The following is a 26822-nucleotide window of genomic DNA, read 5'->3' on the forward strand; positions in this document are numbered from 1 at the left end:
CGTTTTTATTCTTAAACCAAACTGCCTACACCGTCTGGATGATTTGCAGGATTTGGAGAACTTCCTAAAGACTGGGATGGTTTCCTCTCTTGGCTCTTCTGTTCCTCAAATACCCGTTTAAAAGCCACCGACCCTCACGGAGGGCCCCGCAGGGGGGCAGGTGCTCAAGACATTGAGAGGGGCTTTGGTTCAAGTCCAGCTGAACGCCTCCCTGTTCCCTCCTACTGTGGTCTAGGGCGAGTAGCTTAACCTCACAAGACTCACTTTCCTCCTCTTCAACAGTCATTACATGGCAACACATAACCAGCAAAGTTTTGAGGTTTCAGATAATGTATATAATCATGGCACATAAGAAGTACTCAAAATGTAGTTATGTTCATGATGCTATTGGCCAAGTCAAATTAGGGGAAGCTGGAGTTTCGGACCAGGACCTGCCCCTAGTCAGTCTGTGAGCTGCAGCCTGGGACAAAGGAGAAGACCATTTTAAAGGGGCTTTCCTTGAAACATGTCTCTACAGGCCTCCTCCTGGAGCTGGGAAGAGGCAAGAGAGTGAAACAGGGCTCTTAGGCAAACTGTAGAAGCACACCAGATTTCTTAATGCCAGGGGAACATCCAAAAGATCAAAGGATACAGGACCGATGGAGCAAATATTGATTTATTACCTTAAAGTTGTAGGCATTTATGAAATAAGAGAAGGTGCAGTGGGAGTCCAAGGCTAACCACTGCCCGAGGTTAGCCCAGCACCCTGGCGCTGTGGAATCCGATGCCTCCGCAGAAGCAGAGGAGGAGCACCCCTCCATTTAAATAGCAAGATTCCTGCAGAGAGGACAACTGCTCCAGCCCTAAGTCAAGTTCCCTCTACCTGCCCCACCTCCAGCTCTGCCTCCTATTCAGCTAATGCCCACGTTCAGCAACCCAACGAGCAGCTTCCACGTGGCGATGTGGTTCTCCCCTGGCACGTGCCCTGGTCAGCCACCCTGACAGAAGAGGCCGAGGGAGACTTCTGCCAGCTCGCCTTGGCTGTGCTGACCTCTGGACCCGGCCCCTGGGGGGTTTTGGGCTTGGCTTCCTCTTGCCCTGGGGGCCTGGGGACAACACTCTGGCTCTCTTCTTGGTACCAGGCCTTTGAGATGCCTTCCTGCTGCTTGTGGGAGAAGCTGGCTCCTTGGAGGGGCCTTTCTGAGACGATGCCCGCTCTGGGCTGGAGGCTAAAGTTGCATTGGAGAATTTTCTAGCAGCTTTCTCCGACTGCTCCTTTAGTAAGTCCAAGACTGTCTCTGGGAAACAAACATTTATTTAGTGAGAAACAGAAATCCTGGCAAGTAACCCTAAGGGAAACACCACGCAGGATACCCACAACTATAGGAGGGTTCTTTCGTATAAATTCTTTTCAGGAGCCCCTGGCTGGCTTAGTGTCATATAAATTCTTTTCAGGAGCCCCTGGCTGGCTTAGTAGTAGAGTATGTGACTCTTGATATCGGGGTTATAAGTTCAAGCCCCATGACTGGCCTTGACCTAAATATACTGCTTTTAATAAGTTCACTCCAGTGATACATGGCTCTGGAATAGTTACTCTCCCTCCTCTATCAGCCCTTCCTGAATGCCCACCCTGCCTCTGCCCCCTCTAGGAGTCCCTCCGTCCCCTTGGCATCCTTCTCTACCAGAACCTCAGTGTTAGATTTATTTCTCCATTTGCCTGCACTACATTTAACTCTGGGCTCCTCCAGGTCAGGTTCACTGCGGTAGCCCCAGGGATTAGCACAGTGACTGCTGCAAACTCAGGGCTGAATGAATAGTGCCCGACAAACTGATGGACGGACGGAGAACCACAGCAGAAGCACATGTATACACTCGGCAATGCGGAGACGTAGAGACCGAGCCACGGTCACAGTCCCCATCCGGAGCAGAAGCCCTCGGCGGGAAACAGACCTCCCACCCTGGGAGGACTGCAAGCGTGTTTGCAGAGGGCACCGTGCCAGCGCCTCAAGGCCAGGGCCTGAGCCCGGGACAGAGACAGACTCACGGGCGAGCGGCCTGAACGGGACACGCTTGCTCTTGGTTTGCACCGGCACTGGCTTGTACTTGCACTTGCCAGGAGGTGCTCGCCTGAAAACAGACAGAGAAAAGTGAGGACACGAGATTCTGAGGACGGGACCAGGAAGCCCAGGTCATACATTTGCAAGATTTGGATTCAGCACTCCTTTATCCAGGGCGGTGGGAGAAATGGAGGAGGAAACAGGAGGAGAAAGAACAGGGACATGGCAGGCTCTTGGGACAGAGTGTAGTGAGGGGTCAGGAGCACAGACATGGTGACTGAATTAGGTTCAAACTCTGGGGAGCACGGGCAAGTAAACCTTGCTGAGCATCACTTTCCACATAGATAAAATAGAAAAAGTAACACTACCCATCCTTGCAGGAATAAATAAGAGCTGTGTGGGGCGCATGGCTGGCTCAGGCAAGGGACCAAGTCTTGATTTCAGCTCAGGTCACGATCTCAGGGTCCTGGGATCGAGCCCCGCATCAGGCTCCCTGCTCATCCAGGAGTCAGCTCCAGGATTCTCTTGCTCCCCTCTCCCTCTGCCCCTCCCCCAAACACATGCAGGCATGCATGCTCTCTCCCCTCAAATAGATGAATAAATCTTAAATAAAAATAAGAGCTGTGTACTTGGCATATCGTAAGAGACTGATCAGTCATTTGTAAAATTATTTTTTTTTAATTTTAAAATTTTAAATTTTTACGCAACACGTAACGAGTGCCCCCACAGATGATGATCACAGTGAGGATGATGATGTCGGTGATGGGCGAGTCCCTTTAAAGAGAATCCCATCAAGAACTCACGGCACAGCCCCCGGGGACTGCCAGCCTCTCTGCCTATTAGAATAAGAACTCCGTAACTGCTGTCTTCTGGTGCATCTTCTGAAATACAACAGCCCCTGGAGACAAGGAGCACTCGCGATTCAGAGCAGACATGGAACCTTCCGGCCAGTCCCCACTGCCTCCTCCTCTGCCTCCCTTGCTCCAGCTCCGTCTCTCCCTGCTGTCACTCTCATCCCAGGTGGGGAAAAAAAAAGTAATTTTCTTTATTTAACAGACACTCATCTAGTGCTTCGGCGTCCCATGAATGCTTCATACATCTAACGCACCGAAACCTCATGATAACCCTAGAATCCCCATTTAACAGGGGGAGACTGAGTCATACAAAGATTTAAAAACAGGTGCAAGGTCACACAGCTAGTTGGTAGCAAAGTCAAGTTTTAAGCCCAGGTTCCAGGGTCTGTAACTCTCAAGGAGGGCAAGAAGAAAGGATGGAAGGAAGGGGGAAAAAAATCACACGGAAATGAATCATTTGCTCCTCAAAATGTGTCGTAGGTGCATTCAGAGCCAGCCAGGCCGTGTGCGTACACAGAACAGTGTCTGGATCCAGATCCAGACTCTGGAGAAGCTTTGCAGGTCCGTCCGGCTCCACATGATGACCGCCGAAGAGAAGGAGAGATGCTGAAATGACTCTGCTCCTCGATGTCCCTGTCTTGGACCCCCTCTTGCTAGCTGCCCCTCAGGTGATTAAGTTCACTTGGCCAAGCTCAGCTAGCTTGTCCCCCGGGGGTTCTGTGAGCCTGAAAGGAGACCCCACCGGCTCGGCACCCAGCACAGTGCCTGGCACACGGCAACAACTTGATGAAAGAAAGAAAAAAAGAAAAGTGAAAAAAAAAAAAGTGAAAGAAAGGTGAGCCCGTAGGCATGTCTTCCACGTGGACAGGCTGTAGCTGTTTTATGGCTGCTCTTAGGAGAGAACGGAGCTCGATGATCCCCCGGCCAAACCAGGAAACTGCCAAAGGGCAGACAAAGTAATTCACACAGGAAACCTCTGAGGGGAAAGAGCACACTGTCTGCCGCCTAAGGCGCCTGAACTGGGTGCTGGGTTGGCTGTCCCCGAAGCTTGGGAGACATGCAGATGGGGGGGGGGGGGTGTAAGCCAGCCCAGTCCCTAAGTCACCCCCTAGCAATCCCGCAGGTGCCATTCGGAGAGCGCCTCAGGCCCAGCCTCAGGGACAGAGCTTCTTCCAGGAACCCCCCGAGAACACGGAAACAGAGAGCCTACTGCCCCAGGGAGCAGCACCAGGCCAGGCCCCTGAGCCTTGACCCACACGCAGCAGCGCCCAATGGCTAAATGTTGTCTGAACATTGCCCCCCCTCCCGCCACAGGACCAGTGTAACCACCCAGGGAACTCTGTCTTCAAGCTGATTTTGGGGGGAGACTTGCTTGCTTTGGGGCAGAATCCGGAGATAAATCCACACACTTCCCCAGGCCCTCGGGCTGGATCCGCTGCATCTCCCTCCCAGGAGAGTGAGGACCACACACTCGACACCCTCACTGATGGGAAGCTGTCCTGTGGCTATTGTCTGGGCAGTTGGTTAGCCTCTGAGAGAGGCTGGCAGAAGAGCAGAAGTCGACGGTGTGGAACCCACCAACTGAGTTAATATTGCCACAGAATTCCAGCAAGGGTTGGGATGAGACACTAAGAAACCAGTTTAAGGTATTTGCCTAGACCCTCCTACACTGTTGGTGGGAATGCAGGCTGGTGCAGCCACTCTGGAAAACAGCATGGATGGTCCTCAAGAAGTCGAAAATAGAGCTACCCTGTGACCCAGCAATCGTACTATTGGGTATTTACCCCAAAGATACAAATGTGGTGATCCGAAGGGGCACGTGCACCCGAATGTTTATAGCAGCAATGTCCACAATAGCCAAACTATGGAAAGAGCCCAGACGTCCATCAATAGATAAATGGATATAGAAGATGTGGTATATATACACAATGGAATATTACCCAGCCATCAAAAAAAATGAAATCTTGCCATCTGTAACAACGTGGATGGAACTAGAGGGTATTATACTGAGGGAAATAAGTCAATCATAGAAAGACAATTATCATATGATCTCACTCACATGTGGAATCTAAGAAACAAAACAGGAGCACCCCGGGAAGGGATGGAAAAATAAAACAAGAAGAAATCAGACAAGAAGACAAACTTTAAGAGACTCTTAACGCTAGGAAACAAACTGAGGGTTACTGGAGGGGCGGTGGGAGGGGGATGGGGTAACTGAGTGGTAGGCATTAAGGAGGGCACATGATGTGATGAGCGCTGGTATTATGTAAAACTGATGAATCACTGAACTCTACCTCTGAAACTGACATTATACTATATGTTAATTAATTGAATTTAAATGTAAAATGTTCAAAACATTTAAAATATATTAAAAAATAAATAAATTCTCCCAGATTGGGCCAGTAGGCTCCCTTCAAAATTTGCACCTACAGAAGAAAATAATCACAATAATATTAAAAATAAATACATAGGGGCGCTTGGGTGGCTCAGTGGGCTGCTGCCTTCGGCTCAGGTCATGATCTCAGGGTCCTGGGATCGAGCCCCACATTGGGCTCTCTGCTCCGCAGGGAGCCTGCTTCCCTCTCTCTCCCTCTCTCTCTCTCTGCCTGCCTCTCTGGCTACTTGTGATCTCTGTCTGTCAAATAAATAAATAAAATCTTTAAAAATAAAATAAAATAAAATAAAATAAAAATAAATACATGAATAAGATATTTGCCCAGGACCTTGAGATCTCAACCAAATCCAGGGGAGAGGGTAACAGCACTTATTCAGGTAGTCAGAACTTTACACCCATTGTCAGATGATCCCAGACAGAAGTTTTCAGAAGCACATTAAAAAACAAAAATAAACAGGATCCACGGGTCTAAACCAGTCATCCAAGAATGGCTCAAGATCCTCATTTCCCACCACAAGAGACCATTTCCCAAATTTTTCATAATTCCTAGACACATTGCCCTGTACATTTATTTGCCCAATCTGCTTTTTATCTAAAGTGAAGATTTGCTTCATTGATCATTTCTGGTAATTCCTGGGGAGTCCGGACTATTTTCACGGTCAACCATGAAGATAAGGGCTGATACGGATGCACCTAAGAAGGAAATGAGACCAAAGCTCACCTCGATGGGTCAACAAATTTGTAAATCGATCCGTGCGGAGCGTAGGCGCTGGGGTAGGCGGTGGCCAGGAAGTAGAGCTCCCCTGAGGAAACAGGGACAGGCCATCAGTAGGATGGCGGAGACACAGAGCTGGATGCACAGAAAACCCTCGACATGGGGTTAGAGCCCTGAAATGCTGCAGGAAGGGAGTCCCAGGAAGAGAACCCCAGAACCCTGACTGACAGCTCGGCCCTTCCTGGGACTGTGAGCTCCTTAAGGAGAAAGCCCTTCTCTGACCCCCAAAGACTAGCTCAGAGTGCACCCCAAAAGACGCACATTTCTGTTTCCATTCAATGAACCAAACTGGCTTTCCCTTTGTCATCTCTGCTCCAAGAAACTTCGTCTTAAGGAATCTCCATTTCCTCCCCTACCTCTTGACTACTACTAAGGATTCTCTGAGAAACCCTGAAATAGCCGTTGACAGGTTCAGGACCCTTTATCTGTCACTTTCTGTTGCCCCCTCTTGAGTCCACTGGCACCAGCCCCCATTGCCCCCTCCCGCTCGCTTCCCCCTCCAGCAGCGCCTTCCTTCCTCAGTCCTTGGGTCCCTCGTTTCCCCTGACCCCCCCCCCCCCAATTCTTCAGACAGTCCTCCTGGCCTTCTCCACACCTCCCAGAAATCACCTCTACCCACGGTCGAGCCCCAGCCCCTCCCACTTCCCCCTGTTTGAACACTCTCTGCTCACGGTCACTACCTCATTCCGCCTCTTCTCCTGGTTACTTGCGAGGGACAGGAAAGGATGGGTTGACCGAGCCCCACTTCCAAGCTGGAGCCTTCTGACTTTGAATCCTGACAACACCAGCTGCTAGCTGTGTTGTCTCAGGCAACCTCTCAACTTGTGTAACCCTCACATTATTAATTCATCTGTCAAATGGGGCTAATAATCCTCACGTGATTATTAGGGATTACATCAGAAAGTGATGGGGCACCTGGGTGGCTCAGTCAGTTAAGCACCCGACTCTTGGTCTCGGCTGCTTAGGTCGTGATCTCAGGGTCCTGAGATGGAGCCTCACACAGGCCTCCACACTCAGCCGGGGGTCTACTTGAGGATTCTCTCTCTCCCTCTCCCTCTGCTTCTCAACCCCCCCAAATAAATAAATAAATTGTTTTAAAAATTTTTTAAAATTATGATCAGCATTACTCTTACCTTCTTACCTCTTCACGCCCTAATACTTATGCCACTGCACTGAACTGAGCTCACTTGTTGTATGCTCTCCCTCAACCTCATGGAAGTAAATGTCTACTAAACTGTTCATTGGAAAAGCCTAGAACTTCAGACAGCTTGGAGTGATTCCTACAACCTTCTTCCTTGAATTAGTGGAGGACAGTGACCCATGTTTGTTCCATGCCAAATGTGAGGCCTCCAGTCTTCATGGAGCCCCCACGCACAGTCTCCTAATAAACTCTGGATTTTGGGTCCTCACCAACTATATCGTCACCTTGCCCTGTAAGGAGTCTGAGACATTAGGATGCACCCCACCCTAGAGACGGTTTGCCTCGTCTGATTGGAAAGCCCAGGCACTGTCCATTTGATAAAAAGAGGGGTCTACCGGGGTACCTGGGTGGCTCAGTGGGTTGAAGCCTCTGCCTTCCGCTCAGGTCATGATCCCAGGGTCCTAGCATGGGGCCCCGAATCGGGCTCTCTGCTCAGCAGGGAGCTTGCTTCCTCCTCTCTCTCTGCCTGCCTCTCTGCCTACTTGTGATCTCTGCCTGTCAAATAAATAAATAAAATATTAAAAAAAAAAAAAAGAGGGGTCTACCAAGCGTCTGCATGTCCATGGGGTGACATCATGGAGGAGCCCCTCTAGACCATGCAAAGAATTCCTGCTCTAATTGAAAACCCCACACTGTGGCGTAGTCCCTCCACAACACCAGTTTATGTGAATTACATGGCCTAAACATGCCATAGACTTCCCATTGTATTTTTAGGGGAAAACAATGCTAGAAGTGAATTTCATCTGTCATGTCCAACTGACGATTTTAAAAATATTATTTGAGGACCCAAAACGACTACCCCAAAAATCTGTAACATGCCATGCCAAACAAAACGCACGCGACGGAAACTTAGTGCAAGCATTAGTACTTGGACCAGCCCTCTTGAGAATGTGACTGACCTTCAGAAATCCAACCCATCAGGACCCACCCAGCAAGGGGCGGCCCCACCTCCTGCCCTGCCCTCCGCAGTCACTTCGTGATGCCGGCTGTCATCTAGAAAAACCTGGAAGTACACTGCAGTACTGGAGGTTCAACCAAAAAGGACATGTCTACAGCGTGGTGAGTGATAACAAAATAATGAAATACTCAGATCTAAAAATATGTCCTTAAGTGGGGAAGACTAGGACATGAGCAGAAAATCTGAATTACTCCACACAAACACACCAGATCAAGCAACGTGGGAAGAAAATAACTTTCTTCAGGACACCTGGGTGGCTCAGTTGGTTAAGCATCTGCCTTCAACTCAGGTCATGATCCCAGGGTCCTAAGATCGAGCCCTACCTTGGGGGAAATCCCTGCTCAGTGGGGAGCCTGCTTCTCCCTCTCCCTCTCCCTCTGCCCCTCTCCTGCTTATGCGCTCGCTCTCTCTCTCTCAAATAAATATATAAAATCTTTAAAAGAAAAAAGAAAAGAACTCGTCTTGAAAACAGCCTTCCTCACTTTAGGGCCATTTTGGGCAGTCTGGCTTGGGAACAACACCCTGGCAGGTCCACTTGATAAAATTCAGCCAAGCACACTCAGTCTTGTTGGCCAGACGAACTGACTGGAATTTAAAAGCTGCCTGTTTTCTCCGGTGAGAAGCCGACAGGCACAGTAAACCGAACCACCCAAGCCAAGGTTTCCGAGGCCTTCTGAGAAGGAGCAAGCGGCAGAAGACAGCAGCCCAGGATCCCCGAGGAAGACCTACCTCCGGAGCTCCAGGGAGCTCCAGCCACCTGAGGGCCCCAGCCTGGAGGGGCTCTGGCAGGACAGACACCCCCCTCCCACCCCGGGCCTCGGGCTTTCCCGTCAGCCTCCTTCCGCGGAGCACCGTCCTGCCAGCCTGTGGTTTCTCTCCTTTTTCATGTTTGGACTTCCAGTTTGGAACTCACTCGGACTTTCTCTATTGAGAATGCTTGAATTCTCTCGAATATCCTCCGTTCCTCTAAAACATTCATCTCAAACGAAAAGCTAGGAAGAGGTCCAAGAGCTGACTGGATTTCCGTATGTCTGGCTCAAGTGAAGGTCTGGCACAGTCACCCCATGACTCAGAACGGAAAGAAGCCCCTAAGGAAACTAAGGAAACTTCCAACACTTTGGTTGACCCTCACAGAGAAGCCCAGGTCTGGAAGGGGCCCTGAGAGACCCTGTCGCTCTCCCCAAGCATGGCTAGATGCAGTGCCAAATACCAAAGAGATCACAGGCCCTGTCTTCCTCACAAAACAAAAAAAAAAAAAAGTATCTTTCAAAATGTAACCAACTTAAGTAAAGCTGAAATGAAAAATCCATTTTCTGATTATAGAATTTGAGGCAATTTAGCAGAGCAGAGTCTCTGTCTGTCTCGCGTGCGTGCACGCGCGCACACACACACACACACACACACACACGCTTTGCTTTGCTGACGCCCTTAATAAACACCTCGTCTGTCTAGCAAATAGCCTCCCACTGAGCTGTCTACCCTTTTAACAGAGATCTCTCGGGAAAGAAATTCTCCCTGGCTCCCGGCCTCACAGACTCCGGCAGGATAAGGAAAGGCCCGGTGAGGGGCTGATCACCAGAGGCGCTCCCTCCCAGGCAGCACCAGGAGGGTAAACACCAGCGTCCACCACATCTGCCCCACTACTGGCCCTACCCACGTTCCTGTGATGGCAGGTCAGAATCCAGTCAGCGAGGAGGACATGAATCTCCTTCACGGTCAAAAGACCAAAAGACCAAACTATAGACCTTGATTTGCTCCACACAGTGAGGTGTGGGCCTCGGTCAAGAAGGGGTAGGTTGGCATATTCCGTCTGTTGCCTCAATGGCCAATAAGCATAATCATTACATCATGAGGATGCTGTAATTATTAAATAACATAAAAAATGTAAAGTGCTTAGAACAGTATCCAGGACATTCTAAAAGCTGACTACAGGGCCCCTGGGAGACTCAGTCAGTTAGGCATCCAACTCTTGATTTTGGCTCCATGATCTCAGGGTTGTGAGATCGGTCCCGAATTAGGACTCTGTGCTGAGTGTGGAACCTGCTTAAGATTCTCTCTCTCTCATCTTTCCCTCTGCCTCTCCGCACTATACATTTTCCCTCTCTCTTAAAAAAAAAAAATTAGGGGCGCCTGGGTGGCTCAGTGGGTTAAAGCCTCTGCCTTCGGCTCAGGTCATGATCTCAGGGTCCTGGGATCGAGCCCCACATCGGGCTCTCTGCTCAGCAGGGAGCCTGCTTCCTCCTCTCTCTCTGCTTACTTGTAATCTCTGTCTGTCAAATAAATAAATAAAATCTTAAAAAAAAAAAAATTAAATGGTAGTAAAAAATAGGTGTAGTTGTTATTCAAATAACAATAGTAAGAATAATTATTATGCAAATGTTAGTTCACAATGCCTGAGATGATTTAAGTTCCAAAAAGCAGAAACAGCATAACCCTGGACATTTGTTACCTGCTTCGTCTTCAGCAAAAGAGATGATAAATTTGCTGTAGGTGCTGATCAGCCCTGGGAAGGCACAGGACGCAGTGTTGCCGAGGCAAATGTCCCGTTTCCTCCATTTCTTGGTTTTCCTATCTTCCTGCAAAGCCATAAGCCGACTAGATGAAAAATAAAACCTTTATTATAGGAATCCATATTTTCACCCTTCAGGATATTCTTCCTCCTTCCCTAGGAGAGCAACACCTAGCCTCTCCCAGGAGTCAAATAGCTGCTTCAGAGATACCTGGGTCACCCGCTGTGCCCAGCTGGAGCAGCTCATCTTCTATCATAAGAGGAGTCTGGGGCCCCGAGAAGGTTGCACCGCTACAAAACACTAATGCAATTTCTATGAGTTTGTGACCTTTGGCTATGTCTTCAACGGCTACGCCTCAGTTCCCTCATCTGTAAAGTGAATCTACCGCGGACCAAAGTTGCAAAGGTTAAGTAAGATAATATATGTGAATAACTCCCCGGGGTGCCTGGGACACAGTAAGGACCCCAAAACTGGCAGCTGCTTTTGTTATTATGTCTATGTAGTCATTGTCTGACCTAAAAGCAGGTTTTTTGTTGTTGTTGTTTTTTAAGATTTTATTTATTTATTTGACAGGCAGAGATCACAAGTAGGCAGAGAGGCAGGCAGAGAGAGAGGAGGAAGCAGGCTCCCTGCTGAGCAGAGAGCCCGATGTGGGGCTCGATCCCAGGACTCTGGGATCATGACCTGAGCTGAAGGCAGAGGCTTTAACCCACTGAGCCACCCAGGCGCCCCTAAAGCAGGTTTTTAGAATAAAAAGAAAAGGAAGGTGGGTCAACTAGGGTGTCACATGAAACTCTTTTTTTCACTTGAAACATTTTATAGATTCAGAGATGCTCAATCCCAGTGATTCTGGTGCATCGGCTTTGACTGAGAATCACTGACTATCAACCAAGTGATACGTAAGGAGATGGTGGGAACTATGGGAAAAATAAAGAACCATTAAATCCCAAAGACCTGACAAGTGATGATAAAGGAAATGACCCATTACTGGATGTTCCCCGTCTCTGGAACTGTATTGCAGTATGAAAATACTACTGTCCTTTCTGACGAAGATGGGGTCATTTTACCCTCACACCTTAAACCGTCAAAAACCTAGGTAATATAGAGTGACAATTTTTAAAGATTTTATTTATTTATTTGAAAGAGAGAGATCACAAGTAGGCATAGAGGTAGGCAGAGAGAGAGAGAGGAGGAAGCAGGCTCCCTGCTGAGCAGAGAGCCCGATGCGGGACTCGATCCCAGGACCCTGAGATCATGACCTGAGCCGAAGGCAGCGGCTTAACCCACTGAGCCACCCAGGTGCCCCAAGAGTGACAATTTTTAAAAGACACTGGATATCAGCCAATGAAGGACTACATTTCCTAACACATGGGAAACAAACAAGGTAAATCCTAAAAGCTTCCCAGCTTACTACCTTAAGTAAGTTTCCAGCCAAGGAAGGAAAACACAGGCAGAACCAGGAGACTCCTTAAACTGAAAAGATAGGGCTGAGAGTCCAGGAAGACCTATGGAGGAAGAGTCTGCAGGACAGACTTTGGAGAGAAGAGGGGGGTGCAGAGAATAGGCCCCAGAGAGCTGCAAAGTGTCTCCCTTGAGTATCCATCACTGCACCTAACAGCACATACATGTGAGGGAACACCTAAATCAGGGGAAAGAATTAGAAAGGAAAATACTTGGCACTTACTCAGGGTCAGGCATAGTGTTTTAAGGATGATTCACAGAGCATTGGGAAGAGTTTCTAGCAAAGTCCTGCTTCAGTATTATCTAAACAAGAAGAAAAACAGAGGATGGGGAAACAAAAACTATTTGAAAAAAATTACAGCCAAGATTTTTCCAGATTTGATGTAAGCTATAAACTCACAAATCCAATTAGTGCAACCAAATCCAAGCACAAAAAATACGACAAAAACTACACCAACACATATCATAATGAAATTCCACAAAACCAATGATAAAATCTCAAAAGTGGCCAGAGAAAACCTGACATGATAGATACGGAGGAACAAATATAAGGATGACAGCAGATTTCTCATTGCAACTAAGGCCAAGCAGAAGATAATGGACAATATTTTTAAAGAATTAAAGAAAGAAAGAGTATGTCAACATAGACTTTTATACTTAGTGAAAATATTTTTCAAAAAGGAAGGGGGAAAAAAAGACAGCAAAAAGCAGAAAGAATTCATCACCAATGAATCCATTTTTCAAAAAATAGTAAAGGAAGTCCTTCAAGCATTAAAAAAAAATGGCATCCCCAGAAGGAAATATGCACAGAGTAATGAGTATTAAAAATGGAAACTATAGGGGCGCCTGGGTGGCTCAGTGGGTTAAGCCGCTGCCTTCGGCTCAGGTCATGATCTCAGGGTCCTGGGATCGAGCCCCACGTCGGGCTCTCTGCTCAGCAGGGAGCCTGCTTCCTCCTCTCTCTCTCTGCCTGCCTCTCTTCCTACCTGTGATCTCTCTCTGTCAAATAAATAAATAAAATCTTTAAAAAAAAAAAAAGAAAGAAATGGAAACTATAGGGGCGCCTGGGTGGCTCAGTGGGTTGAGCCGCTGCCTTCGGCTCAGGTCATGATCTCAGGGTCCTGGGAGCGAGCCCCGCATCGGGCTCTCTGCTCAGCGGGGAGCCTGTTTCCCCATCTCTCTCTCTGCCTGCCTCTCTGCCTCCCTGTGATCTGTCTGTCAAATAATAAATAAATAATCTTTTTTTAAAAAAAGGAAACTTTATTTGTTTCTTACAACCACTGTAACATATCACCACAACCTGGTGGCTTAAAACAACCCACAGTTATTCTCTCACAGTTTTGGAGGCCAACATCCTGAAATGGTTTCCACTGGGTCAAAATCAAGGTGTTGGCAGGGCTGTGCTCCCTTCAGAGGCTCTAGAAGATAATCAATTTCCTTGCCTCTTCCAGCTTCCAATGGTTGTCCTCATGTCTTGACTCATGGGCTCACCACACCGCTTCTGTTGTTACCCTGACTTCTATCTTTTCTGTCTTCAAATTTCCCTCTACCTCCTTCTTCCAACCATATTTGTGAGTATATTTAGGACCCACCTAGATAATCCAGTGTAATCTCCCAAATCAAACACAGTCTCTTTGTGACCACAATCAAACGAAATTATAAATCAACAGCACAAAGACCTCAGGAAAACTGAGATATTTGGAAACTAACACACTTTAAACCAACTTGTGAGAAGGTATGTCAAAGCAAAATTAGAAAATATTTTTAACTGAATGAAAATGAAAACACAATATATCAAACTTTATGGGATCCCATTAAAGCAGGACTTGAGGAGAAATTCAGAACACTAAACTTATGTATTAGAAAAATACTTATAAACTTATGTATTAGAAAAAAAATGACAGTCTCGAGGCACCTGTGTGGCTCAGCTACTTGGGCATCCAACTCTTGCTTTCAGCTCAGGTCATGATCTTATAAGTTGTGGGATCAAAGCCCTGTGTATGGCTTCTCGCTCAGCAGGGAGTCTGCTTAAAAGATTCTCTTCCTCTGCCCCTTGCTCTCTCTCTGTCTCTCTAAAATAAATAAATCTTTATTAAAAAAAAAAAAAAGTAAGGAAAAGATGACAGTCTCAACTCAGTGACCATAGTTTCCATCCTGAAGTGGCATCATGTTATTTGAATATGGACTTGGATTAGCTGTAAATGTATATTGCAAACTCTAGGCAACCACTGAAAAAGAAAAAAAAAAGTATAACTGACATGCTAAAAAGGGGAAGAAAATGGAATTACATAGATTGCTCAGTTAAATCCACAAAAGGCAGAAAAAGAGTGGAAGACAAAAATAGAATAAAGGATAAAGGCAACAAACAGAAAGCAGTAAAAAATATGGTAGATATTAATCCCGCTATGTCCATAACTATGTGGAATGTTAATGGTCTAAATGCACCAGTTAGCAGACAGGAGAAATAATGGGGGCACCTACGTGGCTCAGTTGGTTAAGGCTTGACTCTTGATTTTGTCTCAGATTATGATCTCACAGTCCTGAGATCGAGCCCCAAGTCACAGCATGGAGGCTGCCTGCCCCCTCTCCCTATTCTCCCTCCCCTGCTCTCTCTCTCAATATCTCTCAAATAAATGAAAAAATAGTACATTTTTTAACCTTTTTTAAAAAGATTTTATTGGGGCGCCTGGGTGGCTCAGTGGGTTAAGCCGCTGCCTTCGGCTCGGGTCATGATCTCAGGGTCCTGGGATCGAGTCCCACATCGGGCTCTCTGCTCAGCAGGGAGCCTGCTTCCCTCTCTCTCTCTCTGCCTGCCTCTCCGTCTACTTGTGATTTCTCTCTGTCAAATAAATAAATAAAATCTTTAAAAAAAAAAAAAAAAAAGATTTTATTTATTTACTGGACAGAGACAGAGAGAGATCACAAGTAGGCAGAGAGACAGGCACAGAGAAAGGAGGAAGCAGACTCCCTGCTGAGCAGAGAGCCAGATGCTGGCCTTGATCCCTCGACCCTGGGATCATGACCTGAGCCAAAAGCAGAGGCTTAACCCACTGAGCCACCCAGGCACCCAGAATAAATAAAATCTTTAACAAAAAAAGAAGACCAAAGAAATCACCAGACGAGACACAACTATACATTTTCTATAAGAAAACTTTAGGCCTTGATGACTTCACCTAGAAGAAACATATAAAGAAGAAATAAAACCTATTTGAACAAAATCTTCTGGACAACTGAAGAGGAGGAGACACTCTCCAGCTCATTCTAATAAACCCTGCATTATCCTGACGCCAAAATCTGGCAAAGATATTCCAAGAAAGAAATCCCTTTTGTGAACACAGATGCAAAATTTTCCAACAACCTGTTAGCAAATCCAATCCAACAATATATTAAAAGGAAAATACATCATGACCAAATGGTATTTATTCCAGAAATGCAAGCCTGCTTCAATGATTTAAAAAAAAAAAAGCAATCAATATAATTCACTATATTAAAAACTAAAAATGAGAAAACCACATGATTCTCTCACAAGATGCAAAGATGCATTTGCATCTTGCATTTTGCATTTGTATTTGCAAAACATCCAGACTTACTACAAATTCTCAGAGAACTAGGAATGGAAGGAAAACTTCTTCACCTAATAGATGGCATGTGGAAGTACCTACAACTGACATCATACTCACTGGTAAAAACGGAAACCTTCTAACCAACATTGTACTGAAGTTTAAGAAGCATTAAGTCAAGAGACTAACAATAAAAGCCTTGCAATTCAGGAAAAGAAAAAGTAAAAGTATCTATATTCATAGACAAAATTATCTTCTTCATAGAAAATCCAACAGAATCTACACACACACACAGGCCAATTGAGCTAATAAGAGTTTGACAAAGGGCACCTAGGTGGCTCAGTCGTTAAGTGTCTGCCTTCGGCTCAACTCATGATCCCAAGGTCCTGGGATCAAGCCCCACATTGGGCTCCCTGCTCAGCAGGAAGTCTGCTTCTCCCTTTCCCCCTCCCCCTGCTTGTGTTCCCTCTCTCATTGTCTCTCTCTGTCAAATAAATAAATAAAATCTTAAAAAAAAAAGTTTGACAAGATTGCTGGACACAAGCTACACACACACACACACACACACACACACACACACACACTTAAATATATATGAATATATAATAAATATATAATAAATGTGTAGTAAAAAACTGGAAATAGCCAAAACAGGAGACTACATGAATAATTGGTGTTATATTCATGCACTTGAATATTACAAAGCAATAAAAGAGAGAAGTTGATACATGTGACAACAGAGATGAATCTCACTGATGTTACTGAAAGAAACCATGCGTGTACAAAAAAAGAATGCATACACACGATTTCATTTATATTAAATTCCAGAAGCAAAATTAACGTGATAGGAGTGGTTACCTCTGGCCAACGTGTGTGTGTGTGTGTGTGTGAGAGAGAGAGAGAGAGAGAGAGAAAGGGGTGGTACTGACAGGCAACAGGCAAGAAGGAACCTTCCGAAGTGATGAAAATGTTCTGCATCTTGACATAGTTACAAGTGTATATATTGTAAAACTTTATCCAGCTGTGTGCTCTTAGAGAAGTTGTCTCACCACATGTAGTTTGTATCTCAATAAAAATGCTGAAATAAAAGAAATGAAAGAAGATACCAATCCTTTCTTACCCACTCATGAAGTCCCCAAAGATGTAGAGGCCATTGAGATTTGGGGATTCACACCCACGGTAGACGTATCCTCCAGTGACTGACTTCCCCACTGCATGACCATAAGCATAGATTGGCAGAATGTCACCTGTCCATGAACAAAGAGAGTGTCACAGCTAAAGGCTAAGACCTTCAGGTGCCTGGGTGGCTTAGTTGGTTAAGCAACCAACTCTTGATTTCAGCTCAGGCTATGATCTTGGGGTCCTGAGATCAAGCCCCTGTTGGACTCCACTGAACACGGAGCCTATCTGGGAGTCCTTCTCCCTCTCCTGCTCTCTCCCCCCAACCCTGCTCATGCACACACACACACACTTTCTCTCTCTCTTAAAAAAAAAAAAAAAAAAAAAAAAAATTAGAGCTTCAGTGAGGAAGATGGGGATTTTAAATGTAGTTGCCTGATTGAGTGGAAAATGCTTTCTCTCTTGGTCTTTGGAAGGGCAGGAAGCCAAGAGAATCATGCTTATTTTTCTCAACACACCAACCACAATATTTGTGAGCTTCCTCTTTGACTGGTCTCTGGAAGCTGAGAGGAAGCCAAAGACTCCCCCACCTGTGAGGCAGTGACCTGAGAACCCACACACCTATGTGTATCCCCTGGGCTGACATGGCAGATACTCAGGTTAAGGATCTGAAAACCTTATAAGGGTCTCTAAGACTCCTTTGCAACTTATCGGGGTCAAAAAAGATTTGGCACCACTGATTAAAAAAAAAAAAAAAACGCCTGAAAAGCACATCTTGATGGACTGTACCACCAGTTTGCATATGGAATACCATCTCAATGGGCTGGGCAAAATGGGAATAAGTGAAAAACAGAGCCACCAACTTTCCTCTGCTGGTTTTTCTCAAATTAGCCTAAAAACCCTGTGGGTAACTAATCTAAAACAGAGATTCCTCAGTCAGTCCCAGTCCCCGAACCCAGCTGAGACCCCAATGCATCCCAACGAGCTCCCGGTGCCTGTGAACGGAGAGCCAACCTGGAAGCTCAACCCCACAGGCCATAAACAAAGACCCCCGAGTGACCTGCAGGGCAGAACTCCCAGGTCATACTCCCCACCTCCACCTCCAACCCCCTCAGTCCACTCCAGAAATCACCCAGCGAACTTCTGACTTACCCAAAGAGGCATTGTGACAAAGCTTCCTGTCGTAACACTCAAACCCTTCCTTGGCCCTCCAGCCGTAGTTCCCGCCTTTCACAATGATGTCAACTTCTTCAAACCTATTTTGTCCCACGTCCCCACAAAACATCCGGCCTCGGCCCCGGCGTGTGACGGGGTCCCCTCGGTCCACGGCACAGCGCCACATGTTTCTGACCCCGTAGGCATACACGGCAGGGTGGGCCCCTGGCTCGGCCACAAAAGGATTGTCCGGGGGCACTCGGTAAGGTCTGCCGTCTGAGCCTGCCCTGTTCACGTCGATCCGTAACACCTTCCCCAGCAGGGAGCTTCTGAAAGAAAGAGGGCCAGGGAACAGGCACAGGATAAACACGCAGAAATGGATGGCCGGATCATTGGCGAGTTTTATTTGTTCTGTTTTCAAAGCCTCCTCTCACTGTTTTCCAGAGCAGCTGCACTATTTTGCATTTCTACCAACAGTATATGACGTTTTCTGCATCTTCAGCAACATGTGCTGTCTTTTTGTGTTTGGGGTTTTTTTTTTGGGGGGGGGGGAGATAAAGAGCCATCCTAATGGATGGGAGTGACATCTCACTGTAGTTTTGATGTACACTTCCCTGATGAGGACTGACACTTTCCATACATCTGTTGGACATTAGTTAACCAGATGAGTAGGTTCTGGAGATCTGCTGTACGTCTGTCCCTATAATTAACAATACTATATTTACATCTACAATTTTTGTTGATGCTTAAATTTTTTTAAGAGGGTAGAATTCATGTTAAGTGTTCAAAATTTAAAACTAAATAAAATAATAAAATAAAAAATAAAATAAAATAGCACCAGACCAGAGACTGCCCAGGAGGACCTACTGATAGTCAACGCCAAACAACTACTAAGAATCACATGGGAACACAGGGTTTTTTAAAGATATACACACGTGTATACAAGATCTCTACATAAAGTCATGTCTGTACGAGACAGATAGATAGATTGACTTATGCAAAATGTTAAGACTTGGGTTGCTCAGTCATTAAGCATCTGCCCTGGGCTCAGGTCATGACCCCAGGATCCTAGGATGGAGCCCCACATAGGGCTCCCTGCTCAGCGGGAGGCCTGCTTCTCCCTTTCTCACTCCCCCTGCTTGTGTTCCTGCTCTCACTGTCTCTCCCTCTCTCTCTGTCAAATAAAATCTTAAAAAACAACAACAACAACAAATGTTAAGACTTGCCACATTTTGGCTCAAGGAGAACCAGAAGGCATAAGTCTGATGGGATCCTGGCCCATACGACCCAGAGCAAGCAAGTTGAAGCTCCAATTTTTAAAATGTTTTCGATGAGATGGTTTCTCTCAGGTTGGGTTTAACGCTATGAATTTTTTTTTTCCATATGAAACACTCATGAATGTGCCCATTATCCTTGCAGCGAGGCCATGCTTATCTTTTCTGGAGCGTTCTGGTTCTAGTATATGTGCTGCCAAGTGGGCACTAACACTATGAATTTTTAAAAGGAGTTGGTTTATTCTTCCTCACAGAGCACTGTGGTCACAGAAAGGACAGCGCTTTCAAGAGGCTCTGCCTCTGGGCCTCAGTTTCCTCATTTGTAAAACAGGCTAGAGAAAGACAACCTCGCAGTTGTGGTTGTAAGGGCTAAATGAGTTACCTTGCCTGTAGCAGGTGACTCAATTCCCAACAGTAGGCATCTGACAAATGTTAGCTCTTGATGATTTTTTTTTTAAGATTTCTTCATTTATTTGAGGGGGGCAGGGACGGAGGGAGAGAGACAAGCAGACTCCCCACCTGAGCCGAAATCAAGAGCCAGCCACTTAACCAACTGAGCCACCCGGGCACCCCCATTAGCTCCTGACTACTTTAACTTCAATATTTTATTATCAGGGATAACAGCATTCAAGTGCTTGTTGTTACAAAGGACATCAAGATCATGGGCTTTTATTTAGGTCAGCCCAGACTCACCTGGACTGTCACACCAGCTTGTCTGAGTTTGAATTTTGGTTCTGCCACTCACTTGCTGTGTGACCTTAGGCAAGCTACTTTACTCCTCTGTGCCTCTATCTTTCCATCAGTGAAATGACTATCATAATACCTACACTTCATAAGAGTCCTCCCTTCCATTGTATTTCTGAAGCGACTCCCATACTAGGCACTATTTGAGGTGGTGGGGACACATCAATTAACAAACGGATAAAAATCCCTGCCCTCTTGGGATGTTAGAATTATGTTCGTGGGGCACCTGGGGGCCCAGTCAGTTAAGCATCCAACTCTTGGTTTTGGCTCAGATAGTGAGATCGAGCTCCACGCCAGGCTCTATGGTCAGCATGGAGTCGGCCGGAGTTTCTCTCTCCCTCTGTCCCTCCCACTCTGTCTCCCTTGCTCTCAAATAAATAAACAGAATTACATTCTTCAATACACACAAGGTATTCAAAACAGTACCTGACACACAGTAAGCATTCAACATATATCGCGTATTAACTATCTGCTCACATGTGCCCAGGGCCTAGCACAGAGCCCAGAGCGTGGCACGCAATAACATCCCTGAGTTGAACTGAAATGCGTTAAGATCTTGGTGAGGTAAATACTGTCATGCGAGTACATACTGAGCACTCTGAATTCGTGTCCCCATAGCACTCTGAGAGTTACACTGAGCATCTACAGTATTACTTTCCAGAATACACTGGGCCTGAAATTCACAGGACAGGAAACCAAGTGTTTCTCCCACGTGCCTCAACAGAGGGGGCTATGTCTTGCCCTACATGATTTGGGTTTGACGCTCCGGAGATTCCATCTCAGCAAAAACATCCCAAGGGCTCACCCTCAAGGGACAGGAGCCCAGATCCACCCAGCTTACTTGTTCTGAGCATTTCCAAACTTGCCAAAGGGATCCCCAGCCTGTCCTCCGTCCCCAGTGAAAATGTACATGTAGCCATCCACACCAAAAAGAAGTTGTCCGCCATTATGATTTGAGGCTGGTTCTTCTATCTCCAAGATGACTCTGGAAGGAAAAGAAACTGTGCATTGGGTTTTGATATGAGTCAAAACTGCATCCTTTTCAGACACCCAGAAATGACTGGCCCAAGTCAGCCAAGACCTGCTTCAGAGTTTCCAAGAATCACAAAGCTTGGGGCACTAAGACTCCCCTTGTTCCCCAGTATGACTCCTTCATGGATTGTTTTTCTTTCCTGTCATGATTTCATGAGCTGTAGACACAGCCAGGGTAACAATCACCCTTTTCTGGGCTTTACTCTCTTGCTTTACCAGAACTCTTAATCCCTTCCTTTGGGCAACCCGGCAGGAGTTAATCTGTCAGTTAGGTGTCCATTTCAATCCCCCAACCTCGCTGTTTGGGACAAGAGACACAAGGCAGAAAGAACAAGAAGGAAAAAAGACAGACTGGTAGGGTGGCAAGACCACGAGCTTGGAGTGACAGAATTAAGTCCTTCCTCAAACCACGCATCTAGGGCTCTATGGCTTTGTGACACAGATAATATCCATGTTCAAGTCAAAGGGCCTGGAATTCAATGACCACACAATAATCAGAGGCCACTATTACATCTAATACACTGATATTATCTATAATCATTTCTCAAACCCTTGTGGCTGCAAGTCTGCCATCTCCCTACTGATGACTCCTTGGTTAGTGTTATAAACTAGTGTCTCTAAAACCAGAAACGGGTCCCTTTATCATCTCAGAGGACGCACTGGCATTATTTTGGAGCGCAGTACAGAGTTGCCCATTCTCGTGGGCATGTCTCACCTTTCTGATCTGGGGTCAGCTTTGTTGGGATCAGCCCGAGAAACCTTCATCTCACTAATTCGGATCTTTTCTACCTTCTTCTTGCCCAGACATGAATAATAAATATAGAACTTGCGGTTGCGGCGGAATCTGGGATGAAAAGCCAACCCCAAGAAGCCTCTCTCATCCCCTATCCAGGGAGTAGTCAACACGATCTTCTTGAGGTCCAAGAAGGGTTGTTCCAGGCGGCTCCCATCAGGCAGGTAGACCCATACCACGCCCACCTGCTCGGCCACAAAGAAGCGATGGGTGCCGTCCCCAGCGTGGACCATGGAGACCGGGTTCTTCAGCCCATTGGCCACCTCGGTCAGGCAGAGCTGCAGACAGCCCTGCTGGTCCTCGGCCACCACACCCAGGTTGCGGTTGAGATGGTCATTCCTCAGGACATTAGGGAAGCAATAGTCCTCGTCAGGAAGGTTGAGGAGGTGGCAGAAATGGGCACCATCCTTTTCATGTGAGCCCTGCAGGTGACGGTCATTGGTCAGTAGGGAGATGGCAGAGTGACAGCTGGAATGGAATGCGGAGCAGTAGTCAGAGCAGAGGCCAGGAAGGTTCCGGAGGGGCGTCCGAGGGTTCTCAGCATCGTAGAGATGAGCGGCATAGGGCGAGCACTCCTAGGAAGAAAAAGGAAGCTAGACTGGTAGTCAGACTGGCCACGGTGGGGCTGGTCACAGTGTTTGAGCACACAGGAGGAAAACGGTCTAGGAAAGAATCAGGATTCTGGGGGCACCTGGGTGGCTCAGTGGGTTAAGCCGCTGCCTTCGGCTCAGGTCCTGATCTCAGGGTCCTGGGATCGAGTCCCGCATCAGGCTCTCTGCTCAGCAGGGAGCCTGCTTCCTTCTCTCTCTCTCTCTCTGCCTGCCTCTCAGTGTACTTGTAATTTCTCTCTGTCAAATAAATAAATAAAATCTTTAAAAAAAAAAAAAAAGAATCAGGATTCTGGAGTTTCTATGAGCAACGACTGGGAAAGCTCTTTTCGGGGACCCCAATTTTCTGGCCAATTAGTGCTCCTGGAAGGCAAAAAGAGGGAGTAATCTCTCATGTTCACCATACCTTCTTTAGCATTTTAACTTCGTTCTTGACACTATAAAGTTTTAGTAAGTGATGACTTTTTTTTTTTTTTTAAAGAGTTCTAATTTCGGGCCGCCTGGGTGAAGCACTGGTTAAGTGTCTGCCTTGGGCTCAGGTCAGGATCCCAGTGTCCTGGGATCCAGCCCCACATCAGCTCCCTGCTGGGAAGGGGTCTGCTTCTCCCTTTCCCTCTGCCCCACACCCATCCCCCTCAGGTTCAGGAACGCTCATATAAATAAATAAAATCTTTTAAAAAGAGAGATTTCCCTACCGTTCCCTTTATTATAAATGCTGCATCTATAAGACTTTCTTTCTTTTTTTTTTTTTTTTAATTTATTCATTTGAGAGAGAGCGTGTGAGAGAGACATAGCACAAGCAGGGGGAAAGTGAGAAGCACTGGGAACCCGGATGCAGGGCTTGATCCCAGGACCTGGAGATCCATGACCCAGGCCAAAGGCAGATGCCCAACCATCTGAGATGCCCAGGTGCCGCAGACTTCTTTATCCAAATCTGAAGCAATGTGGCAAAAGTTTCACATTTGTTAAATCTGGGTATTGGATACACAGTGTTAAGTATTTAATTTTTTGTGCTTTTCTATATGTTTGAAATAGTTTATGATTCAAAATAAAACCACCAAACTAGACATGTAATGTATCACTCCCAGAGATTAGGCATCTAGTCATTTCTTCACTGACTTATAAAACTATTTAAGTGCTTCCTGTATACAAAGCACCACGCTGGGAGTTACACAAATTTGAGGCATGGCTATGGGGCCACAGTGCTCTTTACACAGACACACACAGGACCCGCGTGCCAAGTACCTGTTCCTCAGGGCTCCCTACACTACGACATTCTTTTAGGAGGAAAATAGATTATTGTAGGCAGACAACCAACTCCCGAGAGTAAAGAAAGTCAGGCAATTGGGTATAAGTAATAAAGGCCATTTTTACAGGGTGCATTTTGGGGTCTCAGACAGAGCCCACTGGCCCAAGAACCAACCCCCTTTCTGATCACTGACCCCTCTCCCAGCAGTCACGAGGGGCACCATCCCCGCCTACCTGGGTCCCCTGCCACCTAACAAGGGAAGAGCTGCATTTCTCAGATGTGCCCAAGTTCCCTGTTCACTCTTCAGTCCTGATGCGAGGTTGCAGAGCAAGCTCCTAGCTATTAGAAAAAAGGGAAGAAAGAATCCTTCTAGAAGATTCAGTGTCTCTCCTTGGATGGCCTGTTTCGGTTCAGGGAACCTGTCCGAGCGGCTGACAGGAAGCAAAATGAACTGGTCTGAGTCTCACCCCACTGGCCTGTCCACTTTGGAGGAGTGGAAAGAAGACGGGGGACAGACATTGGGACGAGCTCCAGGGAACAGAGGGGGCCGTGGAAATATAGCCAGCATGGCACATGCTTAGGCAGAAATTTAGTCCGCAGAATTGCTTCAACTCAATTAATTATCTTAGGACAGCATTTCTCTATTTAAGGAAAGTAAAGCCCAGAAGAGTTTCCCCTGTGGTGTCAGACTCTGTTCTCTGCACGGAGGACAGGGAAGGGGGCAAGATGCACCGAGGCTGTTCTAACGGGATGTACACTTGGCCCGGTCCGAAAACCATGAAGTGAATGTATTGGTGCTGTTGGGACTCTGTCTTGGTGAAATATGATCCAAAGGGCAGAAGACTCAGAGCCTGAGCCTCTAGATTTGTGCCTCAGCACGGTCTGACCTTCCACAAGTTCTTTAAAACTCCGGACTCCTTGGGGCTCCTGGGTGGCTCAGTGGGTTAAGCCCCTGCCTTGGGCGCAGGTCATGATCTCAGGGTCTTGGGATCGAGCCCTGCAGTGGGCTGGCTCCCTGCTCAGCGGGGAGCCTGCTTCTCACCCACCCCCCTCCGCCCTGCCTACTTGTGATCTCTGTCAAATAAATAAATAAAATCCTTAAAAAAACAAACAAACTCCAGATTCCTTAACAGTAAAATCAGAATCCTAACAACTTCCTGCAGAATCACTGCTGGGAATACACTCCGTCAGGGGGCTTGAGACCTTAAATAAATAGATTCATGTACATTATTCCGATTCCTCAGATCCCTCCAACAGGAGAGTCGCTGAATTTGACTTTCAGAAACTTCTCCCAGTAGGGAAAGCAGGGGGGAGGGGAGCCCTGGGGAGGGTGGAGACATTCACTAGGGGGCATCTCGGAAACGAACTATCTTGGTGTAGCTCAGAAGAGCCCAGCTTCGGCCCCCCATGGTTATCCCGGAGTTAATTCTCCTCTTCCCCGCTGAGGGGTGGTGCCTGAGGTAGGAGGGTACAGCCCCAGATGCCACCCTGGTGGCTGGCTTCTGCGGCGCGATCTGCGGTGTGCCCTGCCCATTAGGGAGAGGGGGCGGCCAGTGCGCTCGGAGCGGTGGCGGCGGGAGGGCCCAGCGGATGCGCGGACAGGCTCAGCGGGGTCCCAGACCACAGGTCTGCCTGGACTCCCCGCCTCTTCGCCCCCACCACCTCGTGAGCGCACCCCTTCCCACAGCAGCCTTTCTCAGCGGCCCTCCTCTAGGGCGACTCTCCCCTGCACCCTGAACCCCTCTTCCCAGAGTTCGGTGATGGGGGATGCCTGCCAGGGATGTGGATTTTGGCCCTTGGAGAGCCTGCAGGAGCAGAACCTTTGTGAGTCACTGTCTCCCAGCGGCTTGAAGCCCTGTCAGCCCAGCTCCAGAATGCCGGGAAGAGCCCCCGGACTCTGCCACCACCATCATCACACCAGAGAGACCCCCCTGGCACAAATGGGTCCCAGCAGGTGCCACACTCCCTCCAAGGCCTCGGTAACCACCGTGGCTGGGCACTGCGCCCCGCTCCCAGGGCAGTGCAGGGGGAACTCAAGGCAACGCTGCCAGGAGAGCTCCATGGGGGACACCCATCTCCGCCTTTGGGGTGAGAAAGCCCAAGGACCAGCGGACCCCAGCGGGAGACCTCTGGTCTCCAGGTGGAAACCAAACCCAGCACCCCCTCGCTTCCGTGTGCCCATCCAGAGACCCGAGCTCTACGGTGAGGCAGCTGCCAGGAGAGCTTTCTAAAGGGCCGGTGGCCAAGGAGCTCCCCCACCCCCCTCTCCCCAGGACCCACGCCACCAAGCCCAGCACCCGCACTTTGCCAAGCTGGCTCCCTCACTACCGTACAGGGTTTCACTCAGGCCTACCTGGCAGAGGATGTCCTTAATATAGCCCCCACACAGCTCATGGCCCCTGAGGTCAAAGTAATCCATGATGTCCTTGTACCGAGCAGCGAGGCGGCGGTCTTTGTGCTGGTCACAGCAGCCGAAAGACTCGTAGTCTGAGCAAAACTCGAGGTGCACCGGGGGCTGGAAGGGAGGCCCATAATCCAGGCACTGGGGGTGTCCCTGCAGCAAGCCCATCTGGCCCAACCAGAATGTGAGGCAGAGGTGGAAGATGCCAGAAGAAGTAGGGAGTCTGAGGGCCCAGCTGCTCAGAGCACCCCCAGGAGTGGATGTCCTCAGCATTTTGGGCTCTGGAAGACTCTGGCTGCCCGCGCAGGTTGGCTCCCCTGCTGTGCTCTAGTTCCCTCCCTCCCCAACCCTGCACTCTCTACCCCCAGGGTGTTTTCTTCCTTCCTTCTATCCCCGCCCCCAAGGAGTTCCCTGAGGTGGTTTGTGAGCAGTGCCGCTTCAGCGGTGTGGGTAGCCAGGTGCCTCCTATGAAAACAGTGAGAGGTGTCCCTGTCCCCTCCAATCCCGCCTAAACATGAAGCTGGTCCAAGTTCTGACCCTTACTGCCGAGTCATTGGGGTGCATGGCTTCTTAGGAAAAGTTTCGGTGGTATCAATGGCAGGTCTGCTGGGATTCACGAAAACTGCTAAGAATTCCTCAGGGTGGGGGCGGGGGGACAGGAAATTCACACTTTGTTTATAGTTTTTTTCACAAGCCT

At 47.7% G+C, this 26822-nt stretch overlaps 1 protein-coding gene across 1 annotated transcript; it reads right to left on the bottom strand.

Moving 5' to 3' along the window:
- Positions 1 to 639: 639 nt before the first annotated feature.
- Positions 640 to 26450, bottom strand: HHIPL2 (HHIP like 2). Its single transcript, XM_059146603.1, has 9 exons — positions 26078 to 26450; positions 21790 to 22442; positions 20884 to 21027; positions 18022 to 18353; positions 16871 to 16997; positions 10669 to 10814; positions 6007 to 6088; positions 2024 to 2106; positions 640 to 1277 (listed from the first exon to the last, which is right to left on the bottom strand). Exons 1-9 carry the CDS (start codon positions 26396 to 26398, stop codon positions 895 to 897), a joined length of 2271 nt encoding a protein of 756 aa, XP_059002586.1. The 5' UTR covers positions 26399 to 26450; the 3' UTR covers positions 640 to 894.
- Positions 26451 to 26822: the final 372 nt, after the last annotated feature.

Source organism: Mustela lutreola, chromosome 14, assembly GCF_030435805.1.
Source record: "Mustela lutreola isolate mMusLut2 chromosome 14, mMusLut2.pri, whole genome shotgun sequence".
NCBI lineage: Eukaryota > Metazoa > Chordata > Mammalia > Carnivora > Mustelidae > Mustela > Mustela lutreola.